Raw genomic sequence first — 16,460 nt, forward strand, 5'->3', positions numbered from 1 at the left:
CCGAAGTCGGACGCTTAACCGACCAAGCCACCCAGGCGCCCCTGAATTTTCTTAATATAATTTTTAACTTTTAATTTTAAATAATTTTAGACTTCTAGAAAAGTTGCAAAAATAATATAGTTACTCTGTATCCTTTACTCAGTTTTTCTAACATTAATATCCATTATAACAGTGGCAAAATTATCAAAATGGAGACATTAACCTTGGTATACTGTACATTTTAATAAAAATTCGTAATACTTATGGTGTTTTGATATATTGTGTACTACAGTAGTTGCCGTGATAATCAGTTTATAGCCTAATGATCAGATGAAATTTGAAAATAATGCATATTAACTCATATGCATATTTTGTTATAGAGAAGGTATGATGATATACGAGTTGCAAGCATGAAGTATGTTCTATTAGGCTAACCCCTTCTTTGGGGGAAGCGTCACGGAAGAAGTAAAAACAAGAGTGATTGAGGGATCACGCCTGGGTTGGGAGTGTGAAGGAGGCTTCTGGGGTGCTGGGAATGTTCTGTATTTAGTCTCAGTGGTGCTCACACAGGTGACCAAAACTCATCACGCTCTGCATTTGTGATTTGTATGCTTCTCTGTATATATATTACCTTCAGTAAAAAGTATATTTTAAAAAGCGAAAAATATACTGACAGAAAAAGAGCTTTTTCTTCGATACTATTTTTTAAATGTACAGGGGCCTTTGAATCCTGATGTTATTTTGATTCCCTTGAGTATACTTAAAAGGGTAGCATTAGAATTTTGTTTTAAAATAAGATTTACCATTCGTTGGCCCATTTGGGATGATGGGCTGAGCGACCTTGGTAACCAGATTTTTTTTGATGAAAAATCTTAGATGCCGACTAAAGGATATATAGTTTCCTAAAATTTGTATGGGGGGTATCAAGCAAAAGGATTTGGAGACCTCTAGGATTGGGCATCTGTAGGAGAATGCATTCTTTTTCTTATCCTCTCATCAATGTTTCTAACTGATGATAAACGTCACTGGGGAGACTATTTAAAAATATGCACTCACAGGTCCCGTTGTAGATTCGTGGAATCACCATACCCAGGGAAGATGTATATTTAAAAAGTACCTTCTAGGGGCTCCTGGGTGGCTCAGTTGGTTGAGCATCCGACTTCGGCTCAGGTCATGATCTCACAGTTCGTGAGTTCGAGCCCCATGTCAGGCTCTGTGCTGACAGCTCAGAGCCTGGAGCCTGCTTCCGATTCTGTGCCTCCCTCTCTCTCTGCCCCTCCCCTGCTCATGCTCTGTCTCTCTCTCTGTCTCAAAAATAAATAAAAAACATTAAAAAAAAAAAAAAGTACCTTCTAGGTGCTTAATCTTTCTAGGTAAGTATATACCTAGAAACCATATATTTAGAAAACAGTGAGGATAGGGCGCCTGGGTGGCTCAGTTGGTTAAGCGTCTGACTCTTGATTTCCGCTCAGGTCATGATCTCGCAGTTTTGTGAGTTTGAGCCCCACAAAGGCTCAGTGCTGACAGCATGGAGCCTGGTTCAGATTCTCCCTCTTTCTCTGCCTCTCCCTTGCTCACACTCTGTCTCTCTCAAAATAAATTAACTTAAAAAAAAAAAGAAGGCAGCGAGGTGATTTATATCTGGAAAATTTGGAAATTACTGTTCTAGGCTAAGTCAATATTGTAATGTGGACCATCTGTACCCAAATCACCTGGGACACTTGTAGAAAATGCAGAATCCTAGACTTTATCCCAGAATTTTGAGATGTGGGACTTACAAACAATAATTTTAAAGAAACTTTCTGGATGATTCTTATCTAAAATTTAAGGACCTCTGCTTTACATTTATGAAGAGGATGATGGGTAAGAAAGAAGTGTTTGTGATACCTGGACTTGGCAAAGTCCCCTTTGATTTTAAGAAATTATATTGAAAAATTTGAACTGAGAAACATTAAGTTTTAGTGGTTATAGTAAAGATTCTTGGATGGTTTTTAAATAGTGGAGCAAACCATGAGTGGAAGCCAGTGGTGGAACTCGTGAGTCCAGTTGAGGCTAACTGAAGTGCTCTGGAATATACTTCCTGATAGGTGGCAATTATTGCCTGAAGTTTGTGGTGATCATTACCTTGCTTTTCTTTAAAATTTTATCTCTTGCACATCCATCTTTTAATGATGTAAACTAAGTTGTCAGTGGGATTCTTAACCTAGTGATCTGGTACTTTACTACAATAGGATCATTGTAGTCTAACATTAAGGTCTATCTTGGTCACTGTGTAGGAGAAACATATCCGACCCGCAGGTACTTGTTTTACTAATGGTGATGCAAGTTCCATGTAGTTATAGAAGAGGCTGGACAGTTATTGCTGTGGCATTAGGCCTATAAATGTGGGAAAGGTAGCCACATCTTCTGTTTTCCTCACCGGTCCTATTTTCAAGTCTGCTAACCTTTTTTCAGGCCATGTTTCTCAGAAGGTCACACCCTCTAGGTATCTTTGTGTAAAAATTCCCAGAATGCTTTGGGCTTGGTACTTGTTAGTTGGTTACTAGTGTTTTTTCATTATTTGGGTAATCTAGATTTTTTTTTGTACTATTAAAGAATTATGATTCAATTAACATAAAACACCTAAAATGTTTCATAATGATTTTTAGCAGTGAATAGTCACAGGCGGCTGATGAAGCTTTATGAAGCTAGAATTTATTTGATGCATTTGGCTTCTGGACCCTGAAAATTTGAATATATTTATCAAAAGTCGAACTTAGAACACAGTCTTTTTTGTTTATTTATATTTAAAGTGTGTTAGAATAAATTTAATACTTATAAATCCCACCAAAACACATTTGGCAAAAAGAATCAGATTTAAATGTAAAAGCTAAAACTGTAAAACTTCTAGAATAAAACACAGGAGAAAATCTTCATGCACTTGGATTTGGTAAAGATTTCTTAGCTCTAACAGTAAATGCACGATCCATAAGCGAAAAATGTTGATAAAGTGGGCTTCCTGGAAATTTAAAATGTCTGCTCTTTGAGAGACACTGTTAAGAAAATGAAAAGGTAAGCCACAAACTGGGAGAAAATATTTGCAAAACATATATCTGATACAGAATTCGTATCTAAGAATGTATAATAAACTCTGAAAACTCAATAATAAACAGGATTTTTTTTTTTTAAATGGGCTAAAAATATGTGAACAGATACTCATCAAGGAAGATAGACATGAAAAGATGTTCCTCATCAATAGTCACTAATGGAATGTTAGTTAAAACCACACAAGGTGGGGCACCTGGGTGGCTCAGTCGGTTAAGCATCCAACTCTTGATTTCAGTTCAGGTGATGATCTCACGGTTTGTGGGTTCAAGCTTCACATTGGGCTCTGCTGACAGTATGGAGCCTGCCTAGAATTCTCTCTCTCTCTTCCTCTCTCTCTGCCCCTCCCCGCTTATACTTTCTGTCTCTCAGAAATAAACAAACTGAAAAAAACCACACACACACGAGGTACTACTAACTGCCTGTTGGAATGGCTAAAAACAAAGAAGAAACACCAGACAACACCAAGTGCTTGTCAGAATACAGCACAACTGCAACACTGAAACTTTGCCAGTGGGAAAGGCAAAATAGTACAGCCACTTTGGAGAACAGTCTGGCAGTTTCTTATAAAGTTAAATACATACACACGTGTTGGTTTTAAAACGTGTCCGCAAATTCCTTGACCTTGCCTTCAAATGGTTGAGCTAATTTTTCTGTTCTTGGGTGTGAGCTGGACTTTGTAACTTCTTGTTTTTATTTTTAAGTTGATTTAGTTTCAAGGTGGGGGGGAGGGGCAGAGAGAGAGAGAGAATCCCAAGCAGGTCTGCACTGTTAGTGCGGACCCCGACGCAGGGCTTGAGCTTACGGACCGTGAGATCATGACCAGAGCTGGAACCAAGAGTCAGATGCTTACTTAACTGACTGAGCCACGCAGGCGCCCCTGGACTTTGTGACTTCTAATGAGCAGTATGTGGCAGAAGTGACATGGTGTCACTTCTGAGACTAGGTCATTAAAGTCATTGTAGCCTTGTTCTTGTCTCTTTCCTTCTCACGTCACCTGATGTAGGAGGAACCAGCTGTCATGTCACAAAGACACTCTGTTAGCCTTACAGAAAAATTCACATGGGGAGCTGTTTGTAAAGTGGGTCCTTCAGCCCTAGTCAAGCCTGATGGCTGTAGCTCTGGTCAACATCGTGATTGACATCTCATGAGGGAGCCCCGGACAGAACTGCCCAGTCCTGCTCCCCTCACACTCCTGACCCACAGAAATTTTTGTTACGGTTTTCATCTGTAAGGTTTTGGAGGTAATTTTATTATGCAGCAGTAGACAGCTAATAGAACTTACCAAACACTCTTATTAAACCCGGCCATCTCATTCCTAGAGAGATGAAAACTTACGTCCACGCAAAAGCTTACATTCTTACAAAAGTCCGTACGTAAATGCTTGTAGGGACTTTATCCGTATCTTCAAAAACTGGAAATGGCTCTCATGTCCTTCAGCTAGTGAATGGATAAAGAAACTGCGGTACACCCAAGCGGTAGACTACTACCGAGTCATTAAAAGGAATGAAATTCTGATGCATGCAGCCACAAGGATACGTCTCAGTTGTTGCCAGTTGCAACGAAAGAAGCCAGTCTCAGAAGGACGCATGCTATATCATTCCATGTCCTTGGCTTTCCGAAAAAGGGCAAAATTATAGGGACAGAAAACAGATGAATGCTTGCCAGGGCCTGGAGGTGATTGGAAGGCTCTTGGGGTCACTACAGAGGGACTTGGGGTGACTTTTTGGGATGTTGGAATTGTTTGTGGTGGTGGTTACATAATTGCATTTGTTTGTTCAAACTCTTAGAATTATACACTTCTTGGGGCACCTGGGTGGTTCAGTCAGTAAGCGTTCGACTTTAGCTCAGGTCATGATCTCGTGGTTCATGAGTTCGAGCCCCGCATTGGGCTCTGTGCTGACAGCTCAGAGCCCAGGGCCTGCTTCAGATTCTGTGTCTCCCTCTCTCCCTGCTCCTCCCCCACTCACACTCTGTCTCTCTTTCAAAAATAAACAAACATTAAAAAAAATTTTTTTTAAATTATACACTTCTTAAAAAGGGTAGATTTTACTGTATGCAAGTTATACCTTGATGAATAAATCTGACCAGAGAAATCCATTTTATGAAAATGATTAATAAATCTTTGGAGGTGACAAAGTGATAGATTTGAGATGTAATACTGTCCTCAATGACTGCTTCCGAACTGTGAACTATAAACTCTTTAGTATGTGATAACACGGGAAAACCTTTCACAGATGACTGAAATGGAAAAACTTTTACAATTTTTAGGTCATATGAACTAACCCGGAAGGACCGACTGTACAAAAACATCATTCGAATGCAGCATACGCATGGATTCAAGGCTTTTCACATCCTCCCTCAGACCTTTCTTCTGCCAGCTGAGTATGCAGAATTCTGTAGTAAGTGCCTGGCTGGGAAGGCCCCGATCCTTGGCCCCTGAACTTGGGGCAGACTTACCCCAAGGGCTAGCTACCTCGAGTCAGTAACTAATGAGGGCTTTTCACATCCTTAAAAAGTTGTGCTTCTTTACTAAAACAGGGAAATAATTTTAAGACTCTTTTTATTCTGATTATGTACCTGTATGTGTATTTTTAGTAAGCTCCTCACTGTCATTTCTGGAAGGACACATTGGTGCCCTGCACACATGCCCCTGTCAGGTACAAAAAGTCTCTTTATTGGCAAGACTTCGTGCCTATGTGAGAAAGTATATGCTTCTGGATTTGAACTATATATGCTTCCTTTTGAGTGTCTGTTTTCCTCTTGCCATTTAGGGGAATATTCCTGTCACCTTAACGTCTGGACTTGTGTGACTTAATGTCCTTTGAGGTTCAATGATCACGCATTTTTTAGTGTGAGGGTTTAGAGGTACCAGTTAGTCACAGTCTTGTTGGAGTTCAGGAGAATTGAAGAATACATGTGTTAGCCAAATGGGGAACCAAATGTCAGCTGTGTGGTTGGTAAAGCTAGATGGGGACCTGTGGCCTGCAGCCCATTCCCAGTGGGCTCCTTACTTCTTTTGCCTCGAAGTGAACGGTCTTCCCAGGTCCCAGCAGGTGAAATGGGCTGCTTCAGGCTTTCCTCCCTGGGGACAGAGCCCGAGTCAGTGGGCTTGGTGCACAGAAGAGGTGCGAGTACAGAGAAGGTGTGAGGCAGGTCTTTTGTGAGAGTCCGCACAGTAGTTGTAATATGAGCCAATACGGAACAAGTGTTTCCTTTCTGTAAAGCCCTCTTCCAAGTGGCATTTCTACTGTGAGGTAGGCACCGCTGTTATGCCAGGTTTACAGATGAAGAGATGAAGGCAGGCACGGAGAAGTCGGGAGCTTTCCGAAAGTCATGCAGGTTGCAAACGGTGCCGTCAGGTTCACACTTCGTGGTTTGGTTTTAGAGGCCGCACTCTTCACCACCGGGCCTTGTTGCATAAAGACACTGGGCAGTGTGCCCACAGTGTCCACTTCCCGGTAACACCGGTGAGAGAGGATCAAGGAGGACACGAGGGGAGGACAGACACATAGATATCTTTCTTCTCGGTAAGTCCAAGAGAGAGACTATTCCTGTCTTATGGGTAGAGGAGGCATGGAGAGAAGAGAAAGTTCTCTCTAGACTTCCTGACCCTTGATTTTCTTAACCTGTAAGACTTAACAGTCTGGTTGCCCAGTGCGGGGTTCATCCTCTGGGACTTCCGTCATCAGGATCTCCTGCTTCCACCCTGGTGAGGCCGTTTCTCTGATAGCACCTATTCCAGCGGGGACGCTTGACGGTTCAGTGTTTGCCCACAGAAGGCTCTGGAATGGGTCAGAAGAGCTCTGTTGGACTCAAAGCCGAAAACTTACAGCTTAGAATTTTTATTATGTGACTTTAGCCACGTTACTTAAACTGCTCTGTGCCTTAGCTTCCTCCTCTGTAAAGTGGGCTTATTACTAGTACTGACCTTATAGTGTTATTGGGATGTTTAAGTAGGTTAATACATGGAAAGCACTTGGAATGGCACCTGATAGGTGTTGAATAAGTGTTCAATGTTATTCCCTTTTTCAAGTGACTTTGAGATGTATTGTTACATAATAAAAGATCATGCGACAAGCCAACACGATAGCATAAAAATACTTCAACTAACATGTTAGCAACATGGCCCAGGTGTGAAAACTGCTCCTGTTAAAGTGTACAATAATTCCCTATTAAAGTCTACAGGAATCTGAAATGAAAATTCCCTTTGTCCTCTCTCTGCTATTTCTTATCCTGTTGTTTTCCCTTTGGAGGCAGGTTCAGGGGTGGGGATGCTCATTCAGATGACTGGATAGAGTTAGGATTCCTCCATCAGTTCAAGCGTGACCTGTCTTTCAGTAGGATTGCTTCTTTAGCGTATTATTCAAACTCGTATGTGCTCTACTTTTTAACAAAAATGAATTCAAAAGGTCAATAGAACACACAGAATTAATACAGCCGTAACTCAGGGCCACCATGTTTAGCCCCAGGACAGTTACTGTAGGCAAATGGTGTTCTTCAGTCCCCCAAACAAATCACTTAATGATGTCATCACCAAAGACCACAGCAGGGACCCACCATGTTTGTGGAAAAGGGGGGAGAGGGAAGACATGATAGTCAAGAGGAGTCGTCTTGATTTCAGTCTTGCCAGGATGCCATTCATTCTTTGCCAGTTGTCCAGAGTCCATGACCTCTAAGCTAAAATTCATTTGGGGGAGATCCAACATCGTTGGGTTAGTTGCGTTGCTAAGGTTACATATTAGGGGAGAAACACACCTATTTGTACCACTTCTTCTTTCAGAAAGACATTCCTCTTCTCCATAAAGGCTATTTTAAGTTCTTCTCTTCCTTTGGTGTCCACCCGCCATATGATAGCCCAGAAATTCCATTTTCTCCATGGCTTATGTTCCTGCCCTCCATTGCCCACTCGAGTGTGAGCAATAGGAGATTTTTGAGAAGGAAAGGAACGCAGGTTAGCCTTTAGAAAAATAATTGTGTGAAATGAATTGGAGGGAGCAAGGGGAGGAACGCAGTGGTCACTTGGAAGGTTAATTGCAGCAATCCAGAGAAGAAGTGCAGTTGAACCGAACCAGGTAGCTGGAATGGAAAAGAGGGAGTGGAAAGAGCGATAGAATAAACAGAGTGTACCAGCTGGCTTTAAGTAGTGAGGCCAGGGTCAAAGATGGCTCTAGAGGTGTGAATCTGGGAAGTTAAGAAGCTTAGAAGCACACTTTTTTAATGTTTTTTGCTTTTTTTAAACATTTACTCATTTTCGAGAGTGAGAGAGACAGAGTGTGAGCAGGGGAGGGGCAAAGAGAGAGGGAGACACAGAACCTGAAACAGGCTCCAGGCTCCGAGCCGTCAGCACAGAGCCAACTCACAGACAATGAGATCATGACCTGAGCCGAAGTCAGCCGCTTAACTGACTGAGCCACCCAGGCGCCCTGCTAAGAAGCATGTTTTTAACCAGGGAGTGTAACCAGAACTGTAAAAGAAGAGCTATTAAAAGGGATGAGGAGTGTGAAATTTGGGAGCAAGTGTGGATTTGAGATGCCTAGAGGCTTCCATGTGGTGATTTGCAGGCAGTTGTAAAGGCAGAGTTGAGTTCTGGCAATAGATTCTGGAAATCGCAGGTATGGAGGTAGATGTGATCATAAGGGAGAGAAAAAGAGAAGAAGCACCCAGAGAGGAGAGAGAGCTTGAAGATAGGAGCTAAGGAATGGGGTCCCAGAGGAGCCAGGAGAGGGTTAAATCAAGAACAGACACGTGGAAAGATGCTCAACATCACTCATCATCAGGGAAATGCAAATCAAAACCACGAGGAGATGTCGCCTCACACCTGTCAGAATGGCTAGTGTTAAAAAGACAAGAAATAGCAAGTATTGGCAAGGACGTGGAGAAAAGGGAGCCCGTGTGCATGGTTGGTGGGCATGTAAGTTGGGGCAGCTGCTTTGGAAATTGGCGTGGAGGTTCCTGAAAAAATTCAAATAGAAATATATGACCCGGCAATTCTACTTCTCAGTATTTACAGGAGAAAATGAAAGCACTAATTCAAAAAGATATATGCACTTCTGTGTTTATTGCTTCATTATTTACAATAGCCAAAATATGGAAGCAACCTAAGGGTCCATCCACAGATGACAGATAAAGATATGATTGATACGTGTGCACAATGGAATATTACTCAGGCAAAGAAAGAATGAAATCTTGCCATTCATGACAACATGGATGGACCGAGAGGGTATTGTATTACGTGAAATAAATTAGACAGAGAAAGACAAACACCATATGATTTCACTTATATGTGGGATCTTAAACAAAAAAAAACAGAAAAAGACTCATCAATGTGGAGAACAAACTGGTGGCTGCCAGAGGGGAGGTGGGTGGGAAGGGTGGGCGAAACGGGTGTAGGGGATTCACAGGTGCACAGGCTTCCAGTTTTAAAGTGAATAAGTCACAGGGATGAAAAGTACACTGTAGGAATATGGTCAATAATATTGCAATGACTGTGTGTGGTGACAGAGGGTAACTACCCCCATTGTGTTACTTCGTTACGTATATAAACGTTGAATCACTATATTGTGTGTATAAAAAGGTAAAGGGCACCTTTTAATCACTTGTAAATTATTGTCCTCCTGCGCCGCTTGCACATGGTTTGATTTAAGATGATTTTTTTTTCTTACAAGCTAAGAGAGATCACTTAAGGAAATTAGTCATTTCAGGCGACGTAGTGTTGGACTCATATTGGCACTCTGCAGTGTGAGCTTCTGGACGCCCTCGGGTTAATGGAGGCGAGAATCTCAAGATTCGTGAAGGCTGTTTTGTGACAGTGATAAACCAACATCAGATAGTTAGTTGCCTTATTTTGCTTTCACTCTCTCATTCAAGAAAGAGGGGAAATGGTGGGAAAAATATGTAATTTTGCTGCCTCCTCCTCCTCCTTTTCCCTCCCCACCCCTGCTCTGTTTTTGTGCGCATTTTTGAAGCTGGTTTACAAATACAGGTTATTTTAGCTGTGCTGCCCTTCACTTACAAACCTGGAGAACGCTTCGGGTATCTAGTTAGCCATTGTTGAAATTTAAGATGACAAACTCTTGTCCTTTCTTTCTCTTTGTTTCTCTCTCTCCCTTTTAATCTCCCAATATTTTGAGCAGATTCATACTCAAAGGACCGGGGACCTTGGATAGTAAAACCAGTGGCCTCTTCTAGGGGGCGGGGTGTCTACCTGATCAACAATGTAAGTATGCAGCAGGTGGCACCCTCTGCTGCTGCTGCTGCTTTTCTTATTTTTATTTTTATTTATTTATTTATTTATTTATTTATTTAATGTTTGTTTTTTTTTTTGAGACAGAGAGAGAGCATGAACGGGGGAGGGTCAGAGAGAGAGGGGGACACAGAACCCGAAGCAGGCTCCAGGCTCTGAGCCGTCAGCACAGAGCCCGACGCGGGGCTCGAACTCACGGACCGTGAGATCATGACCTGAGCCGAAGTCGTACGCTCCACCGACTGAGCCACCCAGGCGCCCCCTTTTTTTTTTTTTTTTTTTTTAAAGTAAGTCCATACCCAAACATGGGGCTTGAACTCACAACTACAAGATCGAGAGTCACACGCTCCACCGACTGATCCAGGCAGGTGCCCTGGCACCCTCTCTTCTTATTGGCTTTTCCCTGCTTCACCCTCCTCCTGATACGATTTTTTTTTTTTTCATTGAGAGTAGGTGTTCCTTTCTGAAATCTGCATTCAGAAGTGTGAGGTGAGGTTGGGTGTGAGTTGGCTACTATTCACCTTACTGTCAGTAACCTCTTCCTGTGCCAACAGTTACCTTATGGCTAAAAAGTCACTTGATCACATGTTGAGGAAGAGCAGCCTTTGGGGTCAGCAGAAAAGAGGTTCCTTTTCTACTTTTAGCATATTGTCATATTCCTCAGCACTAAGCATTCATTGGTAGGACACACATTTAGTTTCTCTTGTGAGCAGAACTGTGGGTTCCTGCCCTCAAGGTCATCGAGGAAATTAACCTTGGTGTGGTATGGAATTCTTGACGCTATTTCTGTATCTCCCTCTCTCCTCCTCCTTCTGCCTTATCCTCTTCTGTTTTTCAAAAGTCATCAGTATCTTGATTCTTTGCCAAATCCTCATTCAAAGTTGTTTGTTAAGTCGAGTACATATACAGAGTAAATAAAATGTCAACCCCAGCCTCACTTCCTAGACTTTTTTTTTTTTGAAGTTTATTTATTTTTGAGAGAGAGAGAGAGAGACATAGCATGAGAGTGGGAAGAGGCAGAGACAGAGGGAGACACACAATCTAAAGCAGGCTCCAGGCTCTGAGCTGTCAGCATAGAGCCCGACGCGGGGCTTGAACTCGCTGTGAGATCATGATGTGAGCCGAAGTCTGATGCTCAATCGACTGAGCCACCCAGGCGCCCCTCACTTCCTAGACTTTTAACGGTAGTTTTTAACCTAATATAGTTGATTTATGTTTCTTTTCTTAACTTTACAATGTGTTTAATTCCCATTTTGATATGCTTCACCCTCACATCGCCATCTACCCTCCCTTCCACATTCCATTACTGATTACCTTTTATATTTCAGGGTTTATACAATTATGTTATCTTCAATAACTGTGATTCCATTTCTCTGCTTTATCTTTAAGTTGAGTAAAAAATTTAATTAAACGAGTAGAAACTTCACAGCATTGAATTCTGAAATTTCACCAGCATTTCATTCTGGGTCTTTTCTCATTCTTACTGCTGGACATTTGGTCAACCCTTTTAGTCTGGAAACTAGTGTTTTTCTTTGTTTCAGGAGAAATTATCCATTTTTTTATCTTTGTCTCTGCTACTAGAACTCTTTTTTGAGGCATTCTTGGTCTTTCTTTTTTTGTCAACTTGTCTCTGATTTTACATTCTTGATTTTCCCCCATCTTGATCTTTCTGGATCACCAGTTTGAGCTTTATGCATTTTAATGTTCATTTTATCTACTGTATTTACGTATTGGCTATCATAGTTTGTAGAAACTTTCATTTTCTGATTTGCCTTTTTGTTTTCTTTAATAACAGCCTGTAGTTGCTTAATGGTTTAATGGATACAGTTTGCCGGTTGGCCTTAGTAAGGGTATCAGTTGAAAGTTTTTTAAAAGTTCTCTTCTGTCTTGTGTATTTTCTTGGGATTGCCTTTTCCCTCCCATGCTGTTGGGCTTTCTCAGTTTCAGTGACCTTAGATGTTGAGTTGTATTTGTGAACAAAAGACTAGACTGATTGAAATTGACAGCTGACCTAGGTTTCCCGTACTGTCCTGTAGGACTAATTCCCTAGTAGTTTCTCCCTGGACAGGAGGCTAACTCAGTTTTGTGCAAGGGCAAACTGTGTTGACTCACAGGCTGGGAGTGGACGGGAGTGAGGAGTGTGTTTCTTTCTGTCCACCCCTGCCAAAATAGAGCAGGCCTTATTCTGAATACAGAGGAAGATTTTGGTGATTTCGCCCCTGGTCAGCACTACCTTTCCTGTCTTTTCCTGTGTGTCTGTTGTAGGGATAGAGTGGCCTCAAATTCCACTCCTCTGTCTGATTTCTCTACCGACACAAGACGTCCTCCCCAGAGTATCATCGTTAGGTTCTATTCTGAGGGCCAAGCTTTGGGTGTTGGAGGAGGGCCACTCACTTAATTAAGAATTAATTACCTGGTTCTTGTTCCTCGGCCCACTCCTGGGCCATGTTTGTTCACTGCCAGCTTGGAATTTCTCAGAGGCTCCTTGAGATCACCCTCACCTCTGTTATTTTCCTTCTTCTGCTCTGTTTTCTCAACCTGATCCCATCTGCTTTCTATCTTTCAGGGTTTCCTTAAACTTTTGGTCTCTTATTGGCTCCTTTAAATGTTTTCTAGCTTTGTTATTATTTCATTCTTTTAAAAACCTCTTCACTGTCCTTCCAGTGGGACTCTGGAAGGGAAGAAAGGGAGTGTGTGTGGGGGGGGGGGCAGGGGGAGGTCAAGTACTCTGTTTTAAATTCCCCAATTCTCTTTTTACATGGTCTGAGCTATTTCCTACACGCACAGAAACTAACTTTCTGAGAGGTCTTTCACATTGAAAAGTCCTTAAATTCAGTCTGGACTGAAAACTGAGCAATAATAGCAATAATAGCAGATCTTATGTGCTACAGAAATACAGGATCTGGTTCTGGTACAGCAGCTACTCCAGCCTGAGCCCCAGGCTACAAGTGCTGTTACCTGGCCCCGGGTCACTCTGGAGGCCCTTTTCCCTGGAGTGTCTTGTGACAGAAGGCCCTGGTCACATGCTTTGGATCTCTCTTTTCTCGTTTCTGTTCTGACCTTGGCGCGAAGGCTCCTGTCGGACAGCTTTTCCTTCAGCTCCGCGCCAGGGGCTCCAGTGTTGTTTGAATCTCATAGACGGCACTGGTTTGGGTCTGGGTTTTAGCTGCCAAATGGAATTGCTATTGAAAGTCAACTGTGGTACAAGTTTGCTTTTTATTTTCTTAGACATGAGTCAAAAAGAATAGGATCTATTTCCAGCTCATCTGGGGCTTTTTTTCTTTTGGAATGCTCTTTTGCCCTGGTGATTTGTTATTTTGAAACCAACATCATAAAGGATAGAAAAGTTAAACTTTCCTCAGTGGGGCTGAGAACCCAGTGCCCTGACTCTTCCCTGGATGGAGTCTCCTAAGGAGGGTGACAAGTCTTTAGAGAATGCATTTGGCAGGCTCTCTTTCTCCCTCCCACCTCTCCCTGGGCTGAATCCCTAGAGACCCCCTGCGTAGATCAAAGTACTTGGCAGGACCCTTTGCCTCCCTCCTCCTCCTCAGTGAGGCTTTGGAATGAGTCTGATTCTTTGAGGCATTTGGTGGAGGTGCCAGACAGAAGCCTGGGAAGATGCCAGCAGGCGCGGGGTTGGGGGGGGGGGGGGCGGGCAACATGTGGACATGATGGGAAAATATTCCCATTTCACTCCCCAAACTGGAATTTTATCACCTTTTACGCAGGCCTACAAACCATGTAGTTAATACTCTTCTCTCTCTGCTTATGCACAAGGCCTCACCATCCCCTCTTTTCCATACCTGGATCTTTTCCCATGGAATATGTGACCCATTAGCCAACTGGATGAAGTAACTCTTTCCAAGGCTGCTGCCTGCTTTCCTTTCAGATTTGAGGGGGAGGGGGCCGGAGTGCTCAGGCAGAGAGGGTCTGTGAGCTGAACTGAAGTGAGCGGGTGCGGGACTTGGGGGGCGGGTGGAGTTAGGTGTGAAGGCCAAATAAAAATATCTTTCCCTGTCTTCCCCACTGGAGAGGGGTTCTCACTAAAAATTCCCAATAATAGTCATAACCTTTTGGAAAATATCTGCAAACGGCAACTTTTACCATTACAAGAACGGGATAAAGGATAGAAAAAGCGTTACTTTTATGAAATACTGAAGAGAGAAGTATGAGCTCCTGCAGACAGAAGTTATCTTGGCCAGTCAGCTACCTTCCTCTCTTATGATGTGCTCTATTAACTCTAGAAATACAGCCCAGAGGAGCAGAGCTCTGTTTGCTCCATCTCCCTCCGTGACTAAGTGCCCTATTTTCCCCATGTAGTATATTCAAGTCGAGGAGGGAAAGCGCCGGCATTTTCTGATTAAGGTGTGACTTTGATTATGGAAGTCAGATCATTCTTCTTTGTCATTATCTCATATTAATGTTTTCTTTGAGATTTTGAAGTAGCAGGGGGGGTATTTGGTTTACTCTATTTACTCTGTGAACATAATTCCGTATAGCTCTCTTGTTTCTATTTGTTTATATGTTGTTATCTTAAGCACTCTCTTATTTTTTTCTTCATTGTTCAAGAAATATTTAGGGAGTCCTTGCTGTGTGCCAGGTGCTGCCGCTCCTTAAAACCTTTTGAGGAGTAGGGATTATCTCTTAATGCTAACACTGATACTAAGCTAACGTATCTTCGTTATAACTCGGTGCACGGCTCTGAGCGGAGGGGCATGTGGAGTGCTATGATGATGATGCAGGCTGTTGGGTTGTGGAACTTCGTAGAACCCTAGAGGTGCTACGGAGTTTGCACTAAGAGTAATAACTGATATTTCTTGCGCATTTAATGTGTGCCTACCCCTGTACCTTCCAAATACAGACTCAGGTAGTCTTTAGAAGAACCCCATGAGGTAGTTTACTGTTATTTCCTTGGTAAGTGGTAGAGTCAAAATTATAATTCAGGTCTAGCTGATTCCAGAGCATAACACTCTTAACCACTGTACCACTCTACCTTACAACAACTTAACAGATACCATGAGATTTAGTCTTAAAGTCCATTTAGAAAAATGGATGTATTTCCAACTTTCCCAACAGTCTAGATCTTGCTTTAGCATACTTTGGAGGGCATTTGGAGCTTGGACTTGAACTCATTTGAAATGAGTCAGTTGGGGATGGATGAAAAGGAAACAGGCTTGAAAATATCAAAAGGCTTTCGTTAGTTGCTTCTTAGCAACTCATGTAACTCATGTAGTATGTAACACTACACAAAAAAACTATACCCAGACCCTTCTCTTCTTCGTTGAGGTTACAGTTGAATTCCTGGTGCAGGTAGAGATGAGAGGTTCAGACCATTGAACAAATATTAAAGTTACCTAAATAATGTGCGAGATTATGTTATGCATAACCCAGGGGACAAATGCGTATGACGAGGGAGGGAAGAGAGGAAATGGGCAAGGACAGTAGATGTGTTATGGAATGAAGACGATTACCAGTGTAGTCTCTGGTTCAGAGGAAAGTTGGGTGGTCGATATCTGTTGCAACCTGTAGGTGTTACTCAGTGGGAAGAGGTCTGCAACTTTATTTTAGGTTTGGAACACAGACTTGAGGCTTGCTCCTTTGTGCTATGATTCATCAGTTCTTACGCACTAACTCGACTCCAAATGGAGATAGCACTTGTGAGAAAGTGATCACGAAAAGTAAGGGAGTCTGGAAATGGTGTGGGTGCTCAAGTCCATGAGTATGAATCAGCAGTGATTGTTGCCATGTCCATGTGATGCAGGGAGATGGGTTGTGAAAGTTGTGTTCTGAGTGTGGGACAGCAACAGTGGGAAATGAGAGGGGAGTCTCTTTCTCTTGCCCCTGGGGTTGCTCATCGTGTTTGATGTTATGGGCCACAAAATTATCCTTATTTTATGTAGTATTTGGGGGTAGCAAATGCACTGCTATAAAGACAGTCTTTTGAAATTGGGGGACAGTATTTTAGGTCAGGACTTTGGGAAAAGATGTGAATAGTACCTAAGAGTTAAGCCTCCGAGGCAGACTGCCTGAGTTCAAATGCTGCTCTGTCACTGTGTGACATCTGTAATATTTAGATGGTGATATACCTGCCTCGTAGGGTTGGGGGAGGATTAAGTGAAATAATACTTGTGAAAAACTAGAACAGCGCTAG

The 16,460-nt window shown here is 42.4% G+C and overlaps 1 protein-coding gene across 19 annotated transcripts in view; it reads left to right on the top strand.

Moving 5' to 3' along the window:
* Window positions 1–16,460, top strand: part of TTLL5 (tubulin tyrosine ligase like 5) — a 286,889-nt gene that overhangs the window by 23,464 nt on the left and 246,965 nt on the right. For all 19 annotated transcript variants that reach the window (XR_013556016.2, XR_013556017.2, XM_078447986.2 and 16 more), the window contains 2 exons: window positions 5,335–5,465; window positions 10,200–10,282. Coding sequence is in view for 17 of the 19 variants with exons in the window: in XM_078447986.2 (XP_078304112.2) it covers window positions 5,335–5,465; window positions 10,200–10,282 (214 nt within the window). In the remaining 2 variants the exon portion in view is untranslated. The remainder of the gene's footprint in view (window positions 1–5,334; window positions 5,466–10,199; window positions 10,283–16,460) is intronic.

The sequence above is a fragment of the Panthera onca genome, chromosome B3 (assembly GCF_046562875.1).
Source record: "Panthera onca isolate mPanOnc1 chromosome B3, mPanOnc1 haplotype 2, whole genome shotgun sequence".
In the NCBI taxonomy this organism is placed as follows: domain Eukaryota; kingdom Metazoa; phylum Chordata; class Mammalia; order Carnivora; family Felidae; genus Panthera; species Panthera onca.